We start from the raw sequence: 19,240 nt of genomic DNA, 5'->3' as shown, positions 1-19,240 counted from the left end.
TCATATTAATGACAAAAGACTACAAGCATTCCCCATAAGATCAGGACAAGGCAAGGATGTGTGCCATCACCAGTCCTACACACCACCATTCTGCAAATTCTTGCAAGTACAATAAAGCAAGGAAAAAAAGAAGAAGAAGAAAGAAAAGCACACATATTGGAAACAAGGAAGTATTAGTGGCAGAAAGCAGAAATGTGACTGCAAAGGGCTGGCAAAGGGGAAATGAGAAGCTATGTTTAATGGGTACAATTTCAGTTTGGTGATATGAAAAAAGTTCTATGGACTGATGGTAGTGAAGATTGCACAACAATGTGAATGTACTTAATGCCACAGAACAGTAGACTCAAAATAGTTAAAATAATTAACTTTATGTTATGTGATCTTAATATAATTTAACATGAATAAATAACTCTAAAAATCCCTTTCTACTTCTTTCTTCTTAAATTGTTTCGAATGGCTTCTATTTTCCAGAGGAAGACTATGACCAGTTACCACCTTTGAATAAATATTAATCTTCAGTACAAAAATACAACTATTCAACTCAATAAAAGCTATCCCCATTATACTATGAAAAAGAACATTTAACATGCAAATATCGACTGTCATATGATGGTCTAAATAATTTAGAAATGCAAGGATAATTTCTTAAAACAATCAAGAAGAAAGGTATTCCAATCTATATATACTATGGGTAAACAACTTGCTACTTTTTGATCTTTGGGGGAAAACTCCAGACATGTTCATTTCCCACTTATAGAATATCATTATGAAATAAACTTTTCAACACTAGAGCTATCTTTGCCTATCTAATCACTAGTCTGGAGATTACATGTAGAAAAGAATGGCAAAAAAATTAAGGCCATTAACTATAAGGTAACAGAAATCTGTTAACAGGGCTTTATAAATCTAATGGTGAGAAGAACCAGGTGAAACAAAATAGTAAGGATAACTGAAAAACATGAATAGTAAAGAGGGATACATAAGAAAAAATAGAAGAGGGGTGCCTGGGTGGCTCAGTCGTTAAGCGTCTGCCTTCGGCTCAGGTCATGATCCCAGGGTCCTGGGATTGAGCCCCGCATCAACTCCCTGCTCAGGGGGAAGCCTGCTTCTCCCTCTCCCACTCCCCCTGCTTGTGTTCCTTCTCTCGCTATGTCTCTCTCTGTCAAATAAATAAATAAAATCTTTAAAAAGAAAAAAAGAAAAAAGAAAAGAGGTCAATTAAATTGGCAGAAAAAGATGCAGAATTTTTCTCTGAAATATGATAAACTTCATTAAAAGATTTTAGTATACACTAGAAATTGAATATATATTTTTTTAAATATTTTATTTATTTATTTCAGAGAGAGAGAGACACAGAGAGAAAGGGAACACAAACAGGGGTGTGGGAGAGGGAGAAGCAGGCTTCCCGCTGAGCAGGGAGCCGGATGCGGGGCTCGATCCCAGGACCCTGGGATCATGACCTGAGCTGAAGGCAGATGCCTAACGACTGAGCCACCCAGGTGCCCCGAAATTGAATATAATTTAAGACAGAGATCTGTCTAAATATTTCAGCAAAAAAAGTTTACTTGATGTTATATATAAAGGAAGTGGTTATAAAAATGTCACCACCTGACATGAATCTGGAAAACATTATTATAATGAAGATGTAGTATATTCATTTTTCTTTCACTCCAAAAGAGATATAGATTGTTGTACTTAGATTATTTTTAGAATAATAATCACAAAGGATTGTTATGATTTTTAATAAATATCTGCATCTCTGCTAGTAAAAGGATTAAGTTGGGGGTAAGGGAGTGAGGGAAAGTAGAAGAGATTCAAATAGTACCTTTTGCATCATCAGAACCTGACGCCAAGAGTTTAGGATCCATCAAATTAAAGTCAACACTCCAACACCTTTTCTCATGCTCCTGGATACAGAAGGAAGACAAAGTAGTCTCAGACAGAATATAGATCTTAAAATAAAGAAAGCAAAAAACTTGATACCAATTTATTGCTCTGGTGAGAGGGAAAGAGAACAGGCCATGAAAACAAATGACATGCGAAGTAATTCCCAAACTTTTTATATATACATATTTTATTGCTTTTGGAAATTCATTTGACACATTCTACAAAAGCAAAACAAGTCTGAAGCGATGCTCCAGAAAAGCATTATTTCCTATTACAGAGGGATAAAAAATGCTTGTGGCTTTAAATTTATAATTAAAAGCATTATTTGCTATTATATAGGTATAAAAATGCTAAATAGTGGCTTAAAATTTGTAATTATAAATTATAAATTTATAACTATAACTATAAAGTAAAAATGTGTTTCTAAATAGCTAGTATCCTTATTTACCTGATAGACCTTTGACCTCTGTCCTGTAAATCCATCCCATAGGATGACAGTGCCTTCATAATCACTGCTGGCTAACAGATTCTTATGGTAACTACTCCAACTGATACAGCTGAAAGAAAGAAATATAGTTAAACCTTACTTTATGTAAAAATAAATAACAATGAATACAAAAATTTTATGCGTACAGAAGGATTAGAACCCTTTTGAAATGGTCTACATAGCTTCATAATCAATCTGCTCACAACACAGCTAGGAAGAAATATATCAAATAACTCCCAAGTTTTTCTATTGAGCTACCAAGTAACGACCCTTACCACTATTCACTCTGACCACTAGCCAAAAGATGGATAGGAGCCTAAAGCCACCACTGGCCATCTTTCATACATGAGGAGAGCATATCTATGAGTGAAAACAGAGGCCAACAGGGCACAAAGCATGCCATAGCACAATGATAGAGACCTAATCAAATTGTGTAGACCCCTGGATCAAGATGTGTTGAATCATATAAGCTAATAAACTAATTTGAATTGGGTTTCTGTATTTACATACAAAAAAAAAATCTTAACTAGAGGCGCCTGGGTGGCTCAGTCGTTAAGCGTCTGCCTTCGGCTCAGGTCATGATCCCAGGGTCCTGGGATCGAGCCCTGCATCAGCTCCCTGCTCAGCGGGAAGCCTGCTTCTCCCTCTCCCACTCCCCCTGCTTGTGTTCCCTCTCTCGCTGTGTCTCTCTCTGTCAAATAAATAAATAAAATCTTAAAAAAAAAAATCTTAACTAATATAAGCTTATGACTGAATATAAGTTAGAATGAAAGCTTTTAACATTTTATGGTTTCAGCTATTCTCAAGTGCTCCAAAACTGAGAATGCAACATCTAAAAATGTATGCTTTTGGTAAAGACACATATGTGAATCATGTATTAAAACTAATGTATATTAAGGAAAAAAGCCACTTAGAAAGCAATCAACCTAGATTACTTCAAAGCACATGAAAACAATAAAGTCTTTTACTCTCTACTGGTTACATTCTTGCTAAATTTCAGAGACTAGAAGAGTTCGTTTGCATGTTTACATATATTTACTGGATTTCTGTGAGAAGTTATACAGTCAAAGGAGCTAAATTTTGGAGTTAGATAGACCTGAACTCAAATTCCACATCTGCCACTTAATAGCTGTGATTTTGGGTAATTTAGGTCACTTTCACAACTGCTGTGCTCCATATTGGCTTTAGGCATTCTTACACATGATCCTCTCCGTCCTAAACCCATAGCTTCCAGCCCTGAACAGCTTCTTCCATTTACTCCAACATGCCATAAACTATTGCCGTATTTTCACATTTGTCAAGACAGAAAAGGCAAACTCCCTAATCCACATGGTCATTTCAGTAACATTTACTATGAATCCTGATAATGGCCAAGTATCATGCTAAGTGCATTGCGTGGATTTATTTAAAGTATAATCCTATGAAGAGGTGCCTGGATGCCTCAGACTTTAACAGGACAGGATTCCAAACAGACTGCATTAGAACCAAACTATGTATGTCATTCACTCAGGTAAAAAAGATTATAAGAAAAACCAAAAAATGTTCGGGGCGCCTGGGTGGCTCAGTTGGTTAAGCGACTGCCTTCGGCTCAGGTCATGATCCTGGAGTCCCGGGATAGAGTCCCATATCGGGCTCCTTGCTCGGCAGGGGGTCTGCTTCTCCCTCTGACCCTCCCCCCTCTCATGTGTTCTCTCTCTCTCTCATTCTCTCTCTCAAATAAATAAATAAATAATCTTAAAAATTAAAAAAAAATTTTAAAAAATAACCAAAAAATGTTCAAAGTTCTAAATAAATTTATTATTAGATGATTTCCTTGTATCATTCCATTTTCAGCCAGTGGCAAAGAGAACAGCTTAGGAAGCTTGTTTTAAAAATGCAGATTCTAAGATTCCCCTGAGATTTGGGGGAGGCAGATCTGAAGTAATTCCCACTTTCTGCATTTTTAACAGTATTTCAGATTTGAAAAGCACTCATTATGAACTTTAACCCTTACTATATGAAACTTAAATATTAGGCCCTCTATGAAAAGCAGCAGAATGTTCTTATAAAAAGAATTCTTAAAACTATAAACAATTATAAAATTTGGAGACATGCACATACTAGGGAAAAAATTCCTGACTTTCAGACACTATTAATAGCCTATAGTAATCCTTTATTCAACACACCATGGAAGCCAATTACAACAACAATTTTTATTTGATTAAGTGAAACAAAGAGAAGACTTTCATTTGTCAAATAGAAAGACAATGACTACTAACCCCCCCAGAGAAAAAGCAACGAATATCTATAAGACAGATTATAAAGTATCCTTTGTATACAATTAGTGTTTACCATGAATGAATAAGGAGTCTCACAGAACGGTAAAATAACAAATTCATATGAATCACAGATATTAAAGGTTATACACACATTGTATCATGTCCAAAAAAATAATCTAAGTACCTGATTTTGGAATTGCAGGTCATTTCATTTTCAGGGTAATGAATATCCACCGCATCCTGAATGACTGTGCCATATTCATAGACTTTAATTTTCTTTGTAACCCCAGCAATTGCAAAATAGTCACAATCCCGGTCAAATTCAATACTATGGAAGAAAGTGTATATTTGGTCAGTAAGACTATTTGACTATCCCTGTGACATTTACAGTGCCAACATTTCAGAGGTTTTTTTCTATTTCTAAAGTCATTATGTCTATAATAAGAGATCTACTTGAAATGCCCTCAAACTATACTAGGCTCTGTATCCAGATAAAGTCATTATCAAGACATATCAAATTACAGGTGGTAGAGAACTGTGCATAGCTACAGAATTCTGCTTATAGTTATTTTGTTCCTCGAAACTTGACATGTTTTTCCATTCAACTTTAGTAACCATATTACAACCTCCCCAACTGTAAAGGCTAACAAGTTAAATTATAAAAGTAGCAAGGAAAGATTTAATGGTTTGGTATACTAAAAAATATGTCAAAAGAGAATTACCAAATAATCTTTTCATAAATTCTATTTCCCTTTTACCATTTTGTAAGGATGACAGAATTTCACAGTACTTAGTGTTATTTTAATAAATAAATTAGTACACAATCTGAATTACTGAATAAAAAAAGGGTGATGACAAAGTGTAAAATACATATAAAAATGGAATAATTAATTTATCATTATGTTTTCCCAAACACATTTCTAACCTCCCAAAGATGATATGACTTATGAACCCCCAGTACAGATTCCTTATGCCACAAAAAGGGAAAAACTAAAAATCTCCCTTTTATAGAGTTACTTAGGGAATTCACCCCTCTCTTACTGACTTCTTATACAAGTTCCAAAATAAGACACTTCAAAGCAAAGCAGACCTTATTCACCTTTATAGAACTTAACTTGGAACCTCAACAAAGTTGTTATATAACAGCAAGAAATTTAAGTAACCTAATGGAAGAGTGAAATGAATCATCACACACATTATTTCTCAATGAGTTAAGCATCTTTTCTAGAAGCTTAGCCATAAGGCTAGAGAATACATAAGAATTCTCACTGATCTATAATTAATTACACAATAACAGCTAACATTCACTGACCACTAAGCATAACCTCTGCATATATTAACTCATTTAATTCCCATAACAACCCTATGAGATAGATATTATCTTTATCCATATTTTACACATGAGAAAACCGAGGATTAGAGGTGAAGCAATTTCCCTACTTAGTCAGCTTGTAAGTCGCTAAGATGATATGCTAGTACTCTGCATAAATCAAGCATCCACTAACTGCATATAAATACCTACATGGCTTACTTTTCTTTCTGGGTTACCTGTGATATCCTTTTATAGAAAGTTAATTATTAGTTAATAATTTAAAAGCTTGCTAAGCTAATGATGACAAATAAAAGAAATAGGTACACAGGAAGAATATTTTGCATAAAAACACACTGAGATGGTCACTTTTCATTATAGCTTTAAATCCTTCCTTAATTTTATAACATTTAAAATAATTTCATTAAATGTCATTGACTATAGCACAAATCAGTAAATACTCCCTCCAATAACATAGGACTATGTGGCAATGCAATGGATTTATTTGTACAATAACTGTAACTGAACTGCTGACTCAGCTTCTGCCCTACGGTCTAATGCAGCATAACTATATTGATCGCAACTATTTATCTATCATGATTCAATTTATACCCATAGCCTAATGCCACTGAAGGAGAAATATTACTGTGTCTGGCAAAGAATAGTTATCAGAACTGAAATCCTATCCTTAACTTTGGAGGTTTGGGCATAGCTGAGACTTCAAGGAAGAACTAGTTAAATTATCCCTAAATACTTTTACTCCACCTGCAAACATACATGGCTAATAAATCGACAGTGTTCTGGTGTTGTACAAGTAAAAGTTAATAGGCCATTTCCAACCTCTCAGGTTTTAAGAAAAAAGAAGTTTAAACACTAGCTTATTAAAACAACAGCCCAAGACAATGCAGGGAGAAAATTACCATATAAATAAAAACTGTCAAAGAATTGATTTGATGATGTAAATAAGTCAGTAGGTTTATTATTTCTTCTGTTGCTACCCTGTTATTCAAGATAGCTCTCTTTTTTCAACAAAGGTTATTATTTAGCTGCATTAGCTCATTCTTAACTCACACTAAAAATTAACCTTTTAGGGGCACCTGGGTGGTGCAGTTGGTTAAAGCATCTGACTTTTGGTCATGATCTCAGTCATGAGATCAAGCCCTGCATCAGGCTCTGCACTCAGTGGGGAGTCTGCTTGAGACTCTCTCTCCCATTCATTCTCTCTCTCTCTCAAATAAATAAAACTTCTGAAAAACTTAACTTTTTCTTTTGACTTCATTATTTTTTTTATTATGTTCTGGTTATGTTTTCTTCTTAAATACTGGGGTATCAAGGATCTATACAGTATCCTTTTTTAATATTCTGGGGTATTTATGTTTTTTATAATTTAAAAACTGTAAAATTCTAATAAAAACACTAACCAAAAAGTTTAAGAATAATATTTCTAGTAAATTTTGGTAAAAAGGGAGATAAACAGCTGTCTTTTTTTTTTTTTTAAAGATTTTATTTATTTATTTGAGAGAGAGAGAATGAGAGAGAGAGAGCACATGAGAGGGGGGAGGGTCAGAGGGAGAAGCAGGCTCCCCGCTGAGCAGGGAGCCCGATGCGGGACTCGATCCAGGGACTCCAGGATCATGACCTGAGCCGAAGGCAGTCGCTTAACCAACTGAGCCACCCAGGCGCCCAAACAGCTGCCTTTTAAAAAAAAAAATCAAGTACTTCCACACATCACTAAGACTCAGGATTTAACTCAAATTAACAGTGTAGTTTTTAGGTATAGAGAGTTTTTCAGAGCTACTCCCAAAACGGATGGCCTCTTATTTCAAAATACAATATTTTAGCTGCTTTAATTATGGAATCTGATAACACAAACAAAAATAATTCAACAGTGACTAGTTAAGCTGAAACAAAAGCAAAATGAAAAGTAAACAAATTCAAACATACCCACTTGTGCAATTAAGTTTAAAAAAATTTGTAGTATGTTTTCCTTGTTATACAAAATTCATTTCTGCTATCCACTATCACCAGTAATTGTTTTTTTTTTTTTTCAAATTTTATTTATTTATTTGAGAGAAAGATCACGAGCAGGGGGGGGGGTGAAGGGAGAAGCAGACTCCCTGCCAAGCAGGGAGCCTCAACGTGAGACTCCATCCCAGGACCCGGAGATCACAACCTGAGCCAAAGGCAGACACTTAACCACCTCAGCCACCCAGGAACCCACCAGTAATTTTTTTTTTTTTTTTTATGATTTTATTTATTTATCTGAGAGAGAGAGAGATAGCAAGAGCAAGAACACAAGCAGAGGCAATGGAAGAGAGAGAAGCAGGCTTCCTGTCGAGCAGGGAGCCCATTATGGAGCCTCGACGTGGGACTCGATCTCAGGACCCTGGGATCATGACCCGAGCTGAAGGCAGACACTTAACAACTGAGCCATCCAAGTGCCCCCCACCAATAATTCTTAAAGCAAGTGGTTTATGACAGTTTATTGCAATGATAAATTCAGTTTCATAGAATTTTTTATAATTTCAAAACACACAAACATTTGCTTTGAAAAATAATATTAATGGGGTCTCATTTTAAAACATGGAAATAAACTGCATTTTTCTCTCACACTTGAAATGTTTCAACTGTTTTTAAAAAGTGAACATAATAAAAAAAATAAATAAAAAGGCAAAAAAAAAGTGATTTATTTAAACAGTTCTAAAAGGTTAATTCAGCTGTAGAAAACTGGCTATAGTCTTTGTCAAAAGGGCCATCGGTCAAGTGATTAAGCATCAAGGCAAAAGACCACACAGGACAGGTGGTTAACTTATACCTCTAGTACAGTGTGGCCTGAGGCAATGCAAAGATAGCAATAACCCAACAAGGGAATCAGTGCTCCCACTGGGTCATACTGGTTTTGCCATTACAAAACAAGTATTAGCAAAGTGGATTCATATCCCTTAACACTGGAATCCTACTTATAAAAAGAACATGTAAAGGGAACACAGTTGTTAGAGGTCTAATTCATCACCAAGATAGTGTGCCTCAAAAGACAGAGGCTGCTATAATTTCAAGGAAACAATGAAATTGGACATTTTAATAAAAAGAAACAGGCAGATCAAACACAGGCAAAGTAAATATGAATTGATGTTATTCAACTGACTTTCTCCAAAATCAATCAATAGTAATAGCTAAACCTTCCATAACATATATAATACTTACAACGTATAAAGCATTGTGTTAAGCACTCACATAAAATATATTTACTCTTCAAATCTCCATTGTATAGATAAGGAAACTAAGTTATAATGATGTTAAGTAATTTGCCCAAACGTCACTAGATAATTCAAATTCAAGCAATGTGGTTCCAGAGTCTATGCTCTCAATCACTAAGCAAAACTCCCATTTGGGGGCACCTGGTTGACTCAGTTAAGCGTCTGACTCTTGGGGTGCCTGGGTGGCTCAGTCGTTAAGCGTCTGCCTTCGGCTCAGGTCATGATCCCAGGGTCCTGGGATCGAGCCCCGCATCGGGCTCCCTGCTCTGCGGGAAGCCTGCTTCTCCCTCTCCCACTCCCCCTGCTTCTGTTCCTGCTCTCACTATCTCTCTGTGAAATAAATAAACAAAATCTTAAAAAAAAAAAAAAAAAAGCATCTGACTCTTGATTTCAGCTCAGGTCGTGATCTCAGGATCCTGGGATTCAGCCCCGTGTCATGCTCTGTGCTCAGTGAGGAGTCTACTTGAGGATTCTCTCCTCCCTCTGATCTTAAAAAAAAAAAAAAAAAAAGCCACTCCCATTTTAATGAGAATGAAAGGACTGGTCTTCAAAGAACATATACAAAGACAAAATAAACAATAACACAGAATAATTATACATACTATATTATATATATGATAGTAATAATATAATAATTCACCCTACACAACAAGTTAAACATAGGCAGATAAAAAGAGCAAGATAGCCTCAGAGGGTTTATAATTACTGGGAAAGATTATAATACAATATAAAAAGATGCCAAATGATAGGAACAGAAGATGCTACAGAATTTCAAGAGTCACTGATTACTGAGGCCTACTGGAAGAAAGTTGATGATGCATGAATATTCTCAGCCATCAAATATCCAGTATGCCTGTTATCTGCCAAACGCTGACCTAGCTAATGGATGGAAAATAAGATGTTAAAAAGCCAGAACACAACATTTGAGAAATTCACAGAAATATGAATTAGGCATGCATTAACACTAATCTGGGCTATTGCAACAGCTTCTTTACCAAGTCCGCTACTCCTAACTTTCCTCCTTTCTAATCTATTTGAAGGACTGATAAAAAGGTAAATTTTCAAAAACACAGCTCTGTTCACATAATTCTGCTCATTTACCACGATGTAAAATCCATACTCCAACTATTACTGAAGATCCACCACAACATGGCCTGAATCTTTTCTTAAAACTTTTTTTAGGGCGCCTGAGTGGCTCAGTTGGTTAAGCGACTGCCTTCAGCTCAGGTCATGATCCTGGAGTCCCTGGATCGAGTCCCGCATTGGGCTCCCTGCTCAGCAGGGAGTCTGCTTCTCCCTCTGACCCTCCCCCACCATGTGCTCTCTCTCTTTCATTCCCTCTCTCAAATAAATAAAATCTTCAAAGAAAAAAAAAATCTTTTTCTAAAAAAAATATGTATATAGGCAATGGTTCAAAAAGTGCAGAGAAAAACAAGTCTTCCTTCCAATCTTGCCAAATAAGCACCCAACTGCCCTCCCCGGAAGCAACCCATAATTTCAGCTTATGCATCCTACTAGCATTACCCTGGGCATAAACAAGCATCTATGTATTCATATTCTTTTATTTAATTAAACACATGGGATGAAATCATACATATTGATTTACACCTTCCCCCCTCCACAGTATCTTGACAATCATTTCATATTAGTACATATTAGGGCTACCTCATTTTTTCCCAATGGTTGTACAGAATTCAAACATATGGATGTATCATAAATTATTTAATCAGTTTACTAATGAGAAACATTTACTTTCTAATCTTTCACTGTTCAACAATGCTGCAATAAAATATCTTTCTATGTGTGTCCTCCTCCTTTCACATATGCAAGAGTATCATTAAATATAGAATATGAAGTGCTCGGTCAAAAATCACATGCATTTTAATACATTTAATTTTAAATTCAACATCACTATCTTCAAGTGGCGCCCTTAACACTGCCTAGTTTCATGGTAAATTTCCCTTGTACACAGACTCTTCTGTTTGGGTAAAGACAGGTACACAATTTCTTCATTCTTCTCCAATTTCCCCCATTTCCTTCCTCATTATCACTCTCAGCAGATTATTTTGCTGGTTTAGCAAAAATATAAAAATAAGAAAATAATTTCCAAAGGCTCCCACCACCACACTTTCCATTTACCAGAATACATATTCTGATATACTCTGCCACCTCCCTTGTCACTCTGAGGAAGGATCAAAGCTCCTGTATCTGACTAATGCATCTACTTGTGCATTAGATCTCATTTTTGCTTGCCTAATCCAGGATTGCTTCCTCAATTCTCCTTCTCTCTCCTCTATTATTAATTTTTCCATTCTCCTAGATCTTTCCCATAAGTCTTTCAACATGTTTTCTTCAAGTAAAACACAAACAAAACAAAGTATCTCTTAAAATCCTCATTCCATTTTAGCTACCACCCTATTTCTTTCCTTTCGGATAGCAGACCTGTTGCAAAAAACTTGTCCATACTCACTGGCTTCAATTCTTCTCCTCCCTTTCACTTTAACCCAATGGAACCAAGCTTTCATCTTCAACACTGGAAATGCTCTATCAATGTCAACACTGACCTTCAGGTTGCTAAATCTAACAGTCAACTCTGAATTGTTATCTTACTTGAATTTCAGCAATAGCTGACTTAGAGGATAGCTCCCTCCTCAACAGAGATGATTCTTCTCGTACCTCACTAGCAGCTCCATCACAGTATAGACTGTTTCTTCCTTCTCCTGCCACCACTTCCACATTCAAGTATCCTCCAGTACACGTATCCTCATGCTTCATCTTTTTATCTATGAGGACTTCTCTGGGGATCTCATTTAGTCTTGTGACTTTAAACCTATACACTGATGATGATCAAATGTTTATTTCACATACCAGACCTCTCTCTTATTGGTTCATACCTATCTGACAGCTCCAATTTTAATCTAACAGGTATCTTAATCTGTCCTAAATTGAGTTTCTGAATTCCCCACCAAATATCTTCCTCATTTTATTAACTAACCCCATCCCTTGTATTAATTAACTTTAACAGCAACTCTTTCAGCTCAACCTTGAAAATGTAACAGAAACTAACCACTTCTCAATAGCTCACTGCCGCCCCTCTCATTCAAGCTACCATTATGTCATGTCTTTATTAGAATAGGCTCCATACTGATACCCTTATTCCATACTTGACCCTTATAGTCCATTTTTAAACAAGTCAAATCATCATTATTTTGGTTCAAAATCTTTTAAAGGCTTCCTACTCAACTTCATGAAAAAGGCAAAGTGATTACAAAATGTATGGGATTTGCCTCCTTCACACGCTACCCCTGCTCCCCCTTCCTCCAGCTACACTGGCGTGGCAAAGCTAGAAAATTTCAAACCTATTCCTACCTCAGGGGCCAATGTAACTGATAGTCCCCGAAACTACAACTGCTCTTCTCTCAAACATGCATGGCATATTCCCTCACTTTCTTCAGGTATTGACTCAAATGACAGCTCTCACTAAGGCCATTTGTCTAATCTGTTTCAAACTACAGCTCTCCACTCTCTACCAGCTGCCTCCCTGCGTTATCTCCCTCTGCTTTACTTTTTTCTATAAGATTTTTTAAACTTCTATCCTGTATTTTCTTCTAATACTTAACAAGTTCCATTTTTTTTCCCATCCAGATAGTCATTCCATCTGGAATTTATTTTAAAATATGACAGCAGAGGGATGCCTGGGTGGCTCAGCCGGTTAAGTGTCTGCCTTCAGCTCAGGTCATGATCTTGGGGTCCTGGAACTGGGGCCCACGTCGGGCTCCCTGCTCAGTGGGGAGTCTGCTTCTTCCTCTCCCTCTGCCCCTCCACCTGCTTGTGTGTGCTCTCTCTCAAATAAATATTTTAAAAATAATAAAACAGCAGTTATAAATTTCTGTTTTTCCAGACCATTACCTAGTTGCCCCATTTACTGAATAATTTTTTCTCGTTTATTAGAAATGCAATGTATAGGATATATACTAACTTCTTACAAGAATTTGAAATGAGGGGTGCCTAGGTGGCTCAGTCGGTTAAGCGGCTGCCTGCGGCTCGGGTCATGACCCCAGGGTCCTGGGATCGAGCCCCTTGCCAGGCTCCAGCCCCACGTCGGGCTCCCTGCTCAGCAGGGGGCCTGCTTCTCCCTCTCCCTCTGCCTGCCGCTCTACTTGTGCTCTCTACCTTTCTGTCAAATAAAGAAATAAAATCTTAAAGAGAATTTGAAATGATTGTAGACATTATCCATTCTTTACTTGTACCAAAGTTTTAATTACTGATTCATCATAACATGTTGTGACATCTTGTAGGAATGAGTGCTCTTTCATTAATTTTTTTGAGAATTTGGCTACATATCTTGCAACTAAATTCTTTAGTTTAGCACCATCTTATTTCCAAAAACAAACAAAATGTATCCTGATAGTATTTTTTTTACAATCATGTCAAATTTATACATTAATTAAAGGAAAAGTGAATTCTTCTGATGCTTAGTCTTTCCCTCTAGGCTTATGTTAGGTCTTTATTCAAATTTTCTTTGTTTCTTCGGCAGTATTTTACAATTCTTTTAGATTCCCCCGTATTTCCAGTTACGTTTATTACTCTCTGTTTGACAACTTTCCTTATTTTTCCCATTGTAACTGTCCTGAGTAGATTTTTTGGTCTCTTCTAGAATCAGTTCAAATCATTTACATTTCCTAGAAAATAATCTCTTTCATCCAAGATCCCAAGTTTATTTGCAATAAATATGAGCAAAGTAGTTTACTCTTATATTTTTTCTACCAGTGTACCCCTAATTATTTCCTCACTTTCATATCCTATTCTACAAACTTGCAGTTTCTCCTAGTTGTACTTGCATCTTTTTTTTTTTTTAAGATTTTATTTATTTATTTGACAGATAGAGAGACAGCTAGAGACGGAACACAAGCAGGGGGAGTGGGAGAGGGAGAAGCAGGCTTCCTGCCGAGCAGGGACCCTGGGATCATGACCTGAGCTGAAGGCAGACACCTAATGACTGAGCCACCCAGGCGCCCCATACTTGCATCTTTTGTTTTAAAAAGCTCAATAACTGAGTAATTCTGCTTTTAATAATTCATTCTTTTTTCACATTTATACCTTATTTTCTTCTACTTTATTTAGGTTTATTTTCTTCTTTTTCTAACTTACTCAGTTGGGTGTTTAAGTCATTTTCTTTTTTTTTTTTTTAAAGATTTTATTTATTTATTTGAGACAAAGAGAATGAGAGACAGAGAGCATGAGAGGGAGGAGGGTCAGAGGGAGAAGCAGACTCCCTGCTGAGCAGGGAGCCCGATGCGGGACTCGATCCCGGGACTCCAGGATCATGACCTGAGCCGAAGGCAGTCGCTTAACCAACTGAGCCACCCAGGCGCCCATGTTTAAGTCATTTTCATACCTTCCTCATCACTTAACTATTTAAAACAAAGAATTTTTTTAAAAGATTTTATTTATTTATTTGAGAGAGAGAAAGCACAAGAGAGGGGAGGGTCAGAGGGAGAAGCAGACTCCCCGCTAAGCAGGGAGCCCGACACGGGACTCGATTCAGGCACTTTGGGATCATGACTTGAACCAAAGGCAGACGCTTAACCGACTGAGCCACCTAAACACCCCAAAACAAGGAATTTTATTTTGAGCACTTTTAGCTGGGTCCGATAGGTTCTAATATATAGAAGTTTCACCAAAGTGATTTCATTTCCACTTTAACCTTAGAGTTGCCAAAATAGCTTTTAAATTTCCATGTGGTAGGTTTCTCCTGTTTCCTAATTTTGTTATGTCTACTCTTACTGTTTTGTGATCAGAGAATTTTTTTAAATTTTCTGTAATTTGAAATGTTGCATATGATTTAGATTCTGTACATTTTATGACAGTCAATGGACATTTTCAAAGACGTCATATTCTTTATACATGTTTGTATATGTGTTCTATGTTGCTAGTTATGTTACTTAGGGCTGCTATACTCACTGTAATTTTTGCATTTAATCTGTCATGGACTAAGATCTAATCTCATTTAAAGTCTCACACAACTAATGTATTTATTTGTCTTAGAGTTAGCAGAGGGATTTTCCAATACATAAAGATATTTATAATTACTTAAACTTCATCATGGACTGAATCCTGATCATTAGAAGTTGTATGTGTATGTGTGACAAACAGACTGAGAGACACAAAGATATAGACTGAGGTTTAATGATTTCTAGTTTGAATTAAACCTTATTTTCAACATTCACAGATCCAAGACTTAGGAAATTTATATTGTGATTTAATGTGAAGACACTTTCCTTTTGATGGGAAGTTTATCCTATTCATATTTATCTATTACACTTGTTGGCTTTTACATCTGTTATTTTATTTGTGATACATATTGCTTCAAATGCATTCTTAATTAAAAAATCTTTGACCATCTGATTTCTTTCTGCTGTGTGTTTTTCTCATAAATGAGAATTGTCGTATTTCTGTCCAGTGTCTATGTTTATGATTTTATGAACTGCTATAGAAAGAAATAAAGGATTCAATGTATGTATCAAGTCTCTACTCTGAGCAGTGGACAAAGTTATTTTTGCCCTCCCTCTTCCAGTCCTATTGATTATATTGATAGTCTTAGAATTTATTTTAAACTTTCAAAGATATTTATAACTCTCCTCCTTTTGCAAGTGTAAAACCTATAAATTATTATTTGAGCATAGAAATGAATTCCATTATACATTAAAGACAAACTAGTCTTGCATTTCTAAAATTCACCAAATGTTCCAAAATTATTCATTGTAAGCAGGTTCAAGTATCTGACTATTCATTATGTTGTCTAATGCAGTCAATCTAAGAATTTACATATTAAGATGTATATTTTATATTAAATTATTCTCCTTTTATATCTCCTTTATTTCAGAGTTTGGGCATTATAATGTTTTTATGTGTATAGGAAAAATCGCAATATCTATTAAATTTATTTCCAAATAGTGTCAATGTACCAATAAACTTTATTTATGGACACTGAAATATGAATTTCATATAATTTACACATGTCACAAAAATTATTCTTTATTGGGCGCCTGGGTGGCTCAGTTGGTTAAGCGACTGCCTTCGGCTCAGGTCATGATCCTGGAGTCCCTGGATTGAGTCCCGCATCGGGCTCCCTGCTCTGCAGGGAGTCTGCTTCTCCCTCTGACCCTCCCCCCTCTCATGTGCTCTCTCTCATATAAAGTCTTTAAAAAATAAAAAAATAAAAAAAATAATTATTCTTTATTTTTCTTTCAATACTTCAAAAACATAAAAACTATTCTTAGCTTATAGGCTATACAATTAAGCAATGGCTCAGAACTGACTCACAGCTTTTGTTTGTTTTTTTAATTTTTTATTTATTTATTTTTTTTAAAGATTTTATTTATTTATTCATGAGAGACAGAGAGAGAGAGAGAGGCAGAGGGAGAAGCAGGCTCGCAAGGAGCAGGGAGCCCGATGTGGGACTCGATCCCAGGACTCTGGGATCATGACCTGAGCCGAAGGCAGACGCTTAACCATCTGAGCCACCCAGGCGCCCTTGTTTGTTTTTTTTAAAGTAGTGCCCAACACAGAGCCCAACACAGGGCCTGAACTCACGACCCTGAGATCAAGACCTGAGTTGAGATCAAGAGTCGGGTGCTTAACCGACCAAGCCATCCAGGTGCCCCTTCATATGTCTTATTTTACTGACCCCTATCTTGAAAAAGATTTTATTTTTCCATCCCCTGTGGCTATCACTGAATAGCTAGAACAAATATCTTATCTGACAAACTATATTCTGAACACTTTTGTAAATGTCAAATTAAAAATGCATCTTGAAGACCTTTAATATCAACATACTGATTGTCACATTCTTCTCCTTTAAGTCTATAGCAAGTTATAATTTATATTTAGTTATATTAATTTAGTTGTAGACTCTTTGTCCTAAAACACCTTTTCCATGCACAATAAAACTGTATCCTATGATAAATGGTTTTTATTAGAGAAGTTTGACAAACTGAAGGTAACTTCTGAAGAAGTAAAAGATTAATAAAAAGACTGAATAAAAACACCTACAAGAGAAAATAGCAAGAGTTGAAAAACAAAATATATTTTGTCCCCAAACTATGATGACATTTTGTTCTGAGTTTGTATTTAGTAAAAGTGAAGGGATCCATATGCAAGCAAAAGTTCTAATTCTTTACTTTTGAAATTAAAGGAGAAAATACGTCTACTTTTTCAGTTCTGTATCCTCTAGTACTATTTACAAAGCAACCACTAAGATCACAATATTGACTCATTAATGTCACTGCTGCCATGCTTCATCAGAAAACAACAGAACTATGATATAAAGAAACCATTCCATGCTGCAGAGGACTAATCTGGAATGAAAATGTATAGTCTAAAGAAATTTCATTACATATATATAAAAGTATGTCCCCAAAATATCAGTCAGAAAGATTTAACAAAGCAGAAATCTATTTCATATTTCCGATAAGGACAAGTAGACAAAACCGATGAAGAAAAATATATGAGAAAATGTGACTTACTAGAAAAATCCTTTCAAACCATCACCACAGAAAATAAAGAGCTCTTGTTCAAAATTTTTTACAGAAAAGCAAAGGACTTAGAATTGCTAATACAACTTTAAAAAAGAATAATAAACTTGGAGGACTTACATTACCTGATTTTAAGGCTTAATATAAAACTACAATAATAATGAGACTTTGGTACTGGCCTAACAGCAGACATGCAGGCAATACAACAGAAAAGAGAGTCAAGAAGTAGATTCATAGTAATTCCACTACTGGGTGTTTACCCAAAGCAAACAAAAACACTAATTCAAAAAAATATACACACCCCTATGTTAACTGCAGCATTATTTATAATAGCCAAGATATGGAAGCAACCTAAGTGTCTTTCGATAAATGAAGAAGATGAGGTGTGTACATGGCCCCTCCCCCACAAACGGAGTATTTCCCAACCATTTAAAAAACGATGAGATCTTGCCATTTGGAACAACACGGATAGTCCAAATGGAATTATGTTAAGTAAACTGAACAGAGAAAAATACCAAGTGATTTCACTTCTATGTGGAATCTGAAAAATAAATGAACGAATAAATAAACAAGCAAAAGTTGAAACAGATTCATCAAATAAAAAGAACAAAAACTGATTCTTGGGGTGCCTGGGTGGCTCAGTCATTAAGCGTCTGTCTTCTGCTCAGGTCATGATCCCAGTGTCCTGGGATCGAGCCCCACATCGGGCTCCCTGCTTTGCGGGAAACCTGCTTCTCCTTCTCCCACTCCCCCCTACCTGTGTTCCCTCTCTCACTATGTCTCTCCCTGTCAAATAAATAAATAAAATCTTTAAAAAAAAAAATTGATTCTTGCTAGAGCGGAGGAGGTGGGGGAAAGGGTAAAATAGGTGAAGGGGAGTGGAAGGTACAGGCTTCCAGTTATGGGGATAAATGGTACAGCATAGGGAATATAGTCAATAGTATTGCAATAGTGTTATATCATGACGGATGGTACCTACACTTGTGATAAGCATAGCATAATGTATAGACTTGTTGAATCATTACATTGTAAACCTGAAACTAAGTAACTTGTCTGTCAACTACACTTCAATTAAAAAAAAAATAGATTCATACATATGTGCTCAATTGATTTTAAACAAAGATGTCAATGGAAAAAGTTAACCTTTTAAACAAATGCTTCTTGGAACAAGATATAACCCCAACCTTTACTTCATAATCTAAACAAATATTAACTTGAAATGAATTATAGACTTAAATGTATAAGCTAAAACTATTTAAACTATAGAAGAAAAGAGAGAAGAAAAATTTTCACCAAAACATTTCTATAAAAAAGAGATTAAATCATTAAAAAAATTAATGAATTGGAATTCATCAAAATTAAATACTTATACCATTTAAAAGATACTATTAGTAAATAGGGCAAGCCACAGACTGGGAGAAAATACTACCAGTACATAAATCTGACGAAGAACTTGTATCCAGAATACAAGTTTTGTATAGATTTGAATAGATGCTTCACAAAAC

At 35.7% G+C, this 19,240-nt stretch overlaps 1 protein-coding gene across 12 annotated transcripts in view; it reads right to left on the bottom strand.

The window, feature by feature from the left end:
* The window catches only part of COP1 (COP1 E3 ubiquitin ligase), a 263,344-nt gene that overhangs the window by 112,235 nt on the left and 131,869 nt on the right, over window positions 1-19,240 (bottom strand). For 10 of the 12 annotated variants that reach the window (XR_010412330.1, XM_064594283.1, XM_054508048.2 and 7 more), the window contains 3 exons: window positions 4,817-4,960; window positions 2,336-2,444; window positions 1,826-1,952 (listed from right to left, as the gene is read on the bottom strand). Coding sequence is in view for 11 of the 12 variants with exons in the window: in XM_064594283.1 (XP_064450353.1) it covers window positions 1,826-1,952; window positions 2,336-2,444; window positions 4,817-4,960 (380 nt within the window). In the remaining variant the exon portion in view is untranslated. The remainder of the gene's footprint in view (window positions 1-1,825; window positions 1,953-2,335; window positions 2,445-4,816; window positions 4,961-19,240) is intronic. The other 2 variants (XM_045877399.3, XM_045877394.3) reach the window with 1 other exon arrangement.

Source organism: Mirounga angustirostris, unplaced genomic scaffold (assembly GCF_029215605.1).
Source record: "Mirounga angustirostris isolate CCGP_5_RB_7025 unplaced genomic scaffold, mMirAng1.0.hap1 SCAF_6, whole genome shotgun sequence".
Lineage (NCBI taxonomy): Eukaryota > Metazoa > Chordata > Mammalia > Carnivora > Phocidae > Mirounga > Mirounga angustirostris.
This window is presented reverse-complemented; position numbering and strand designations above follow the sequence as displayed.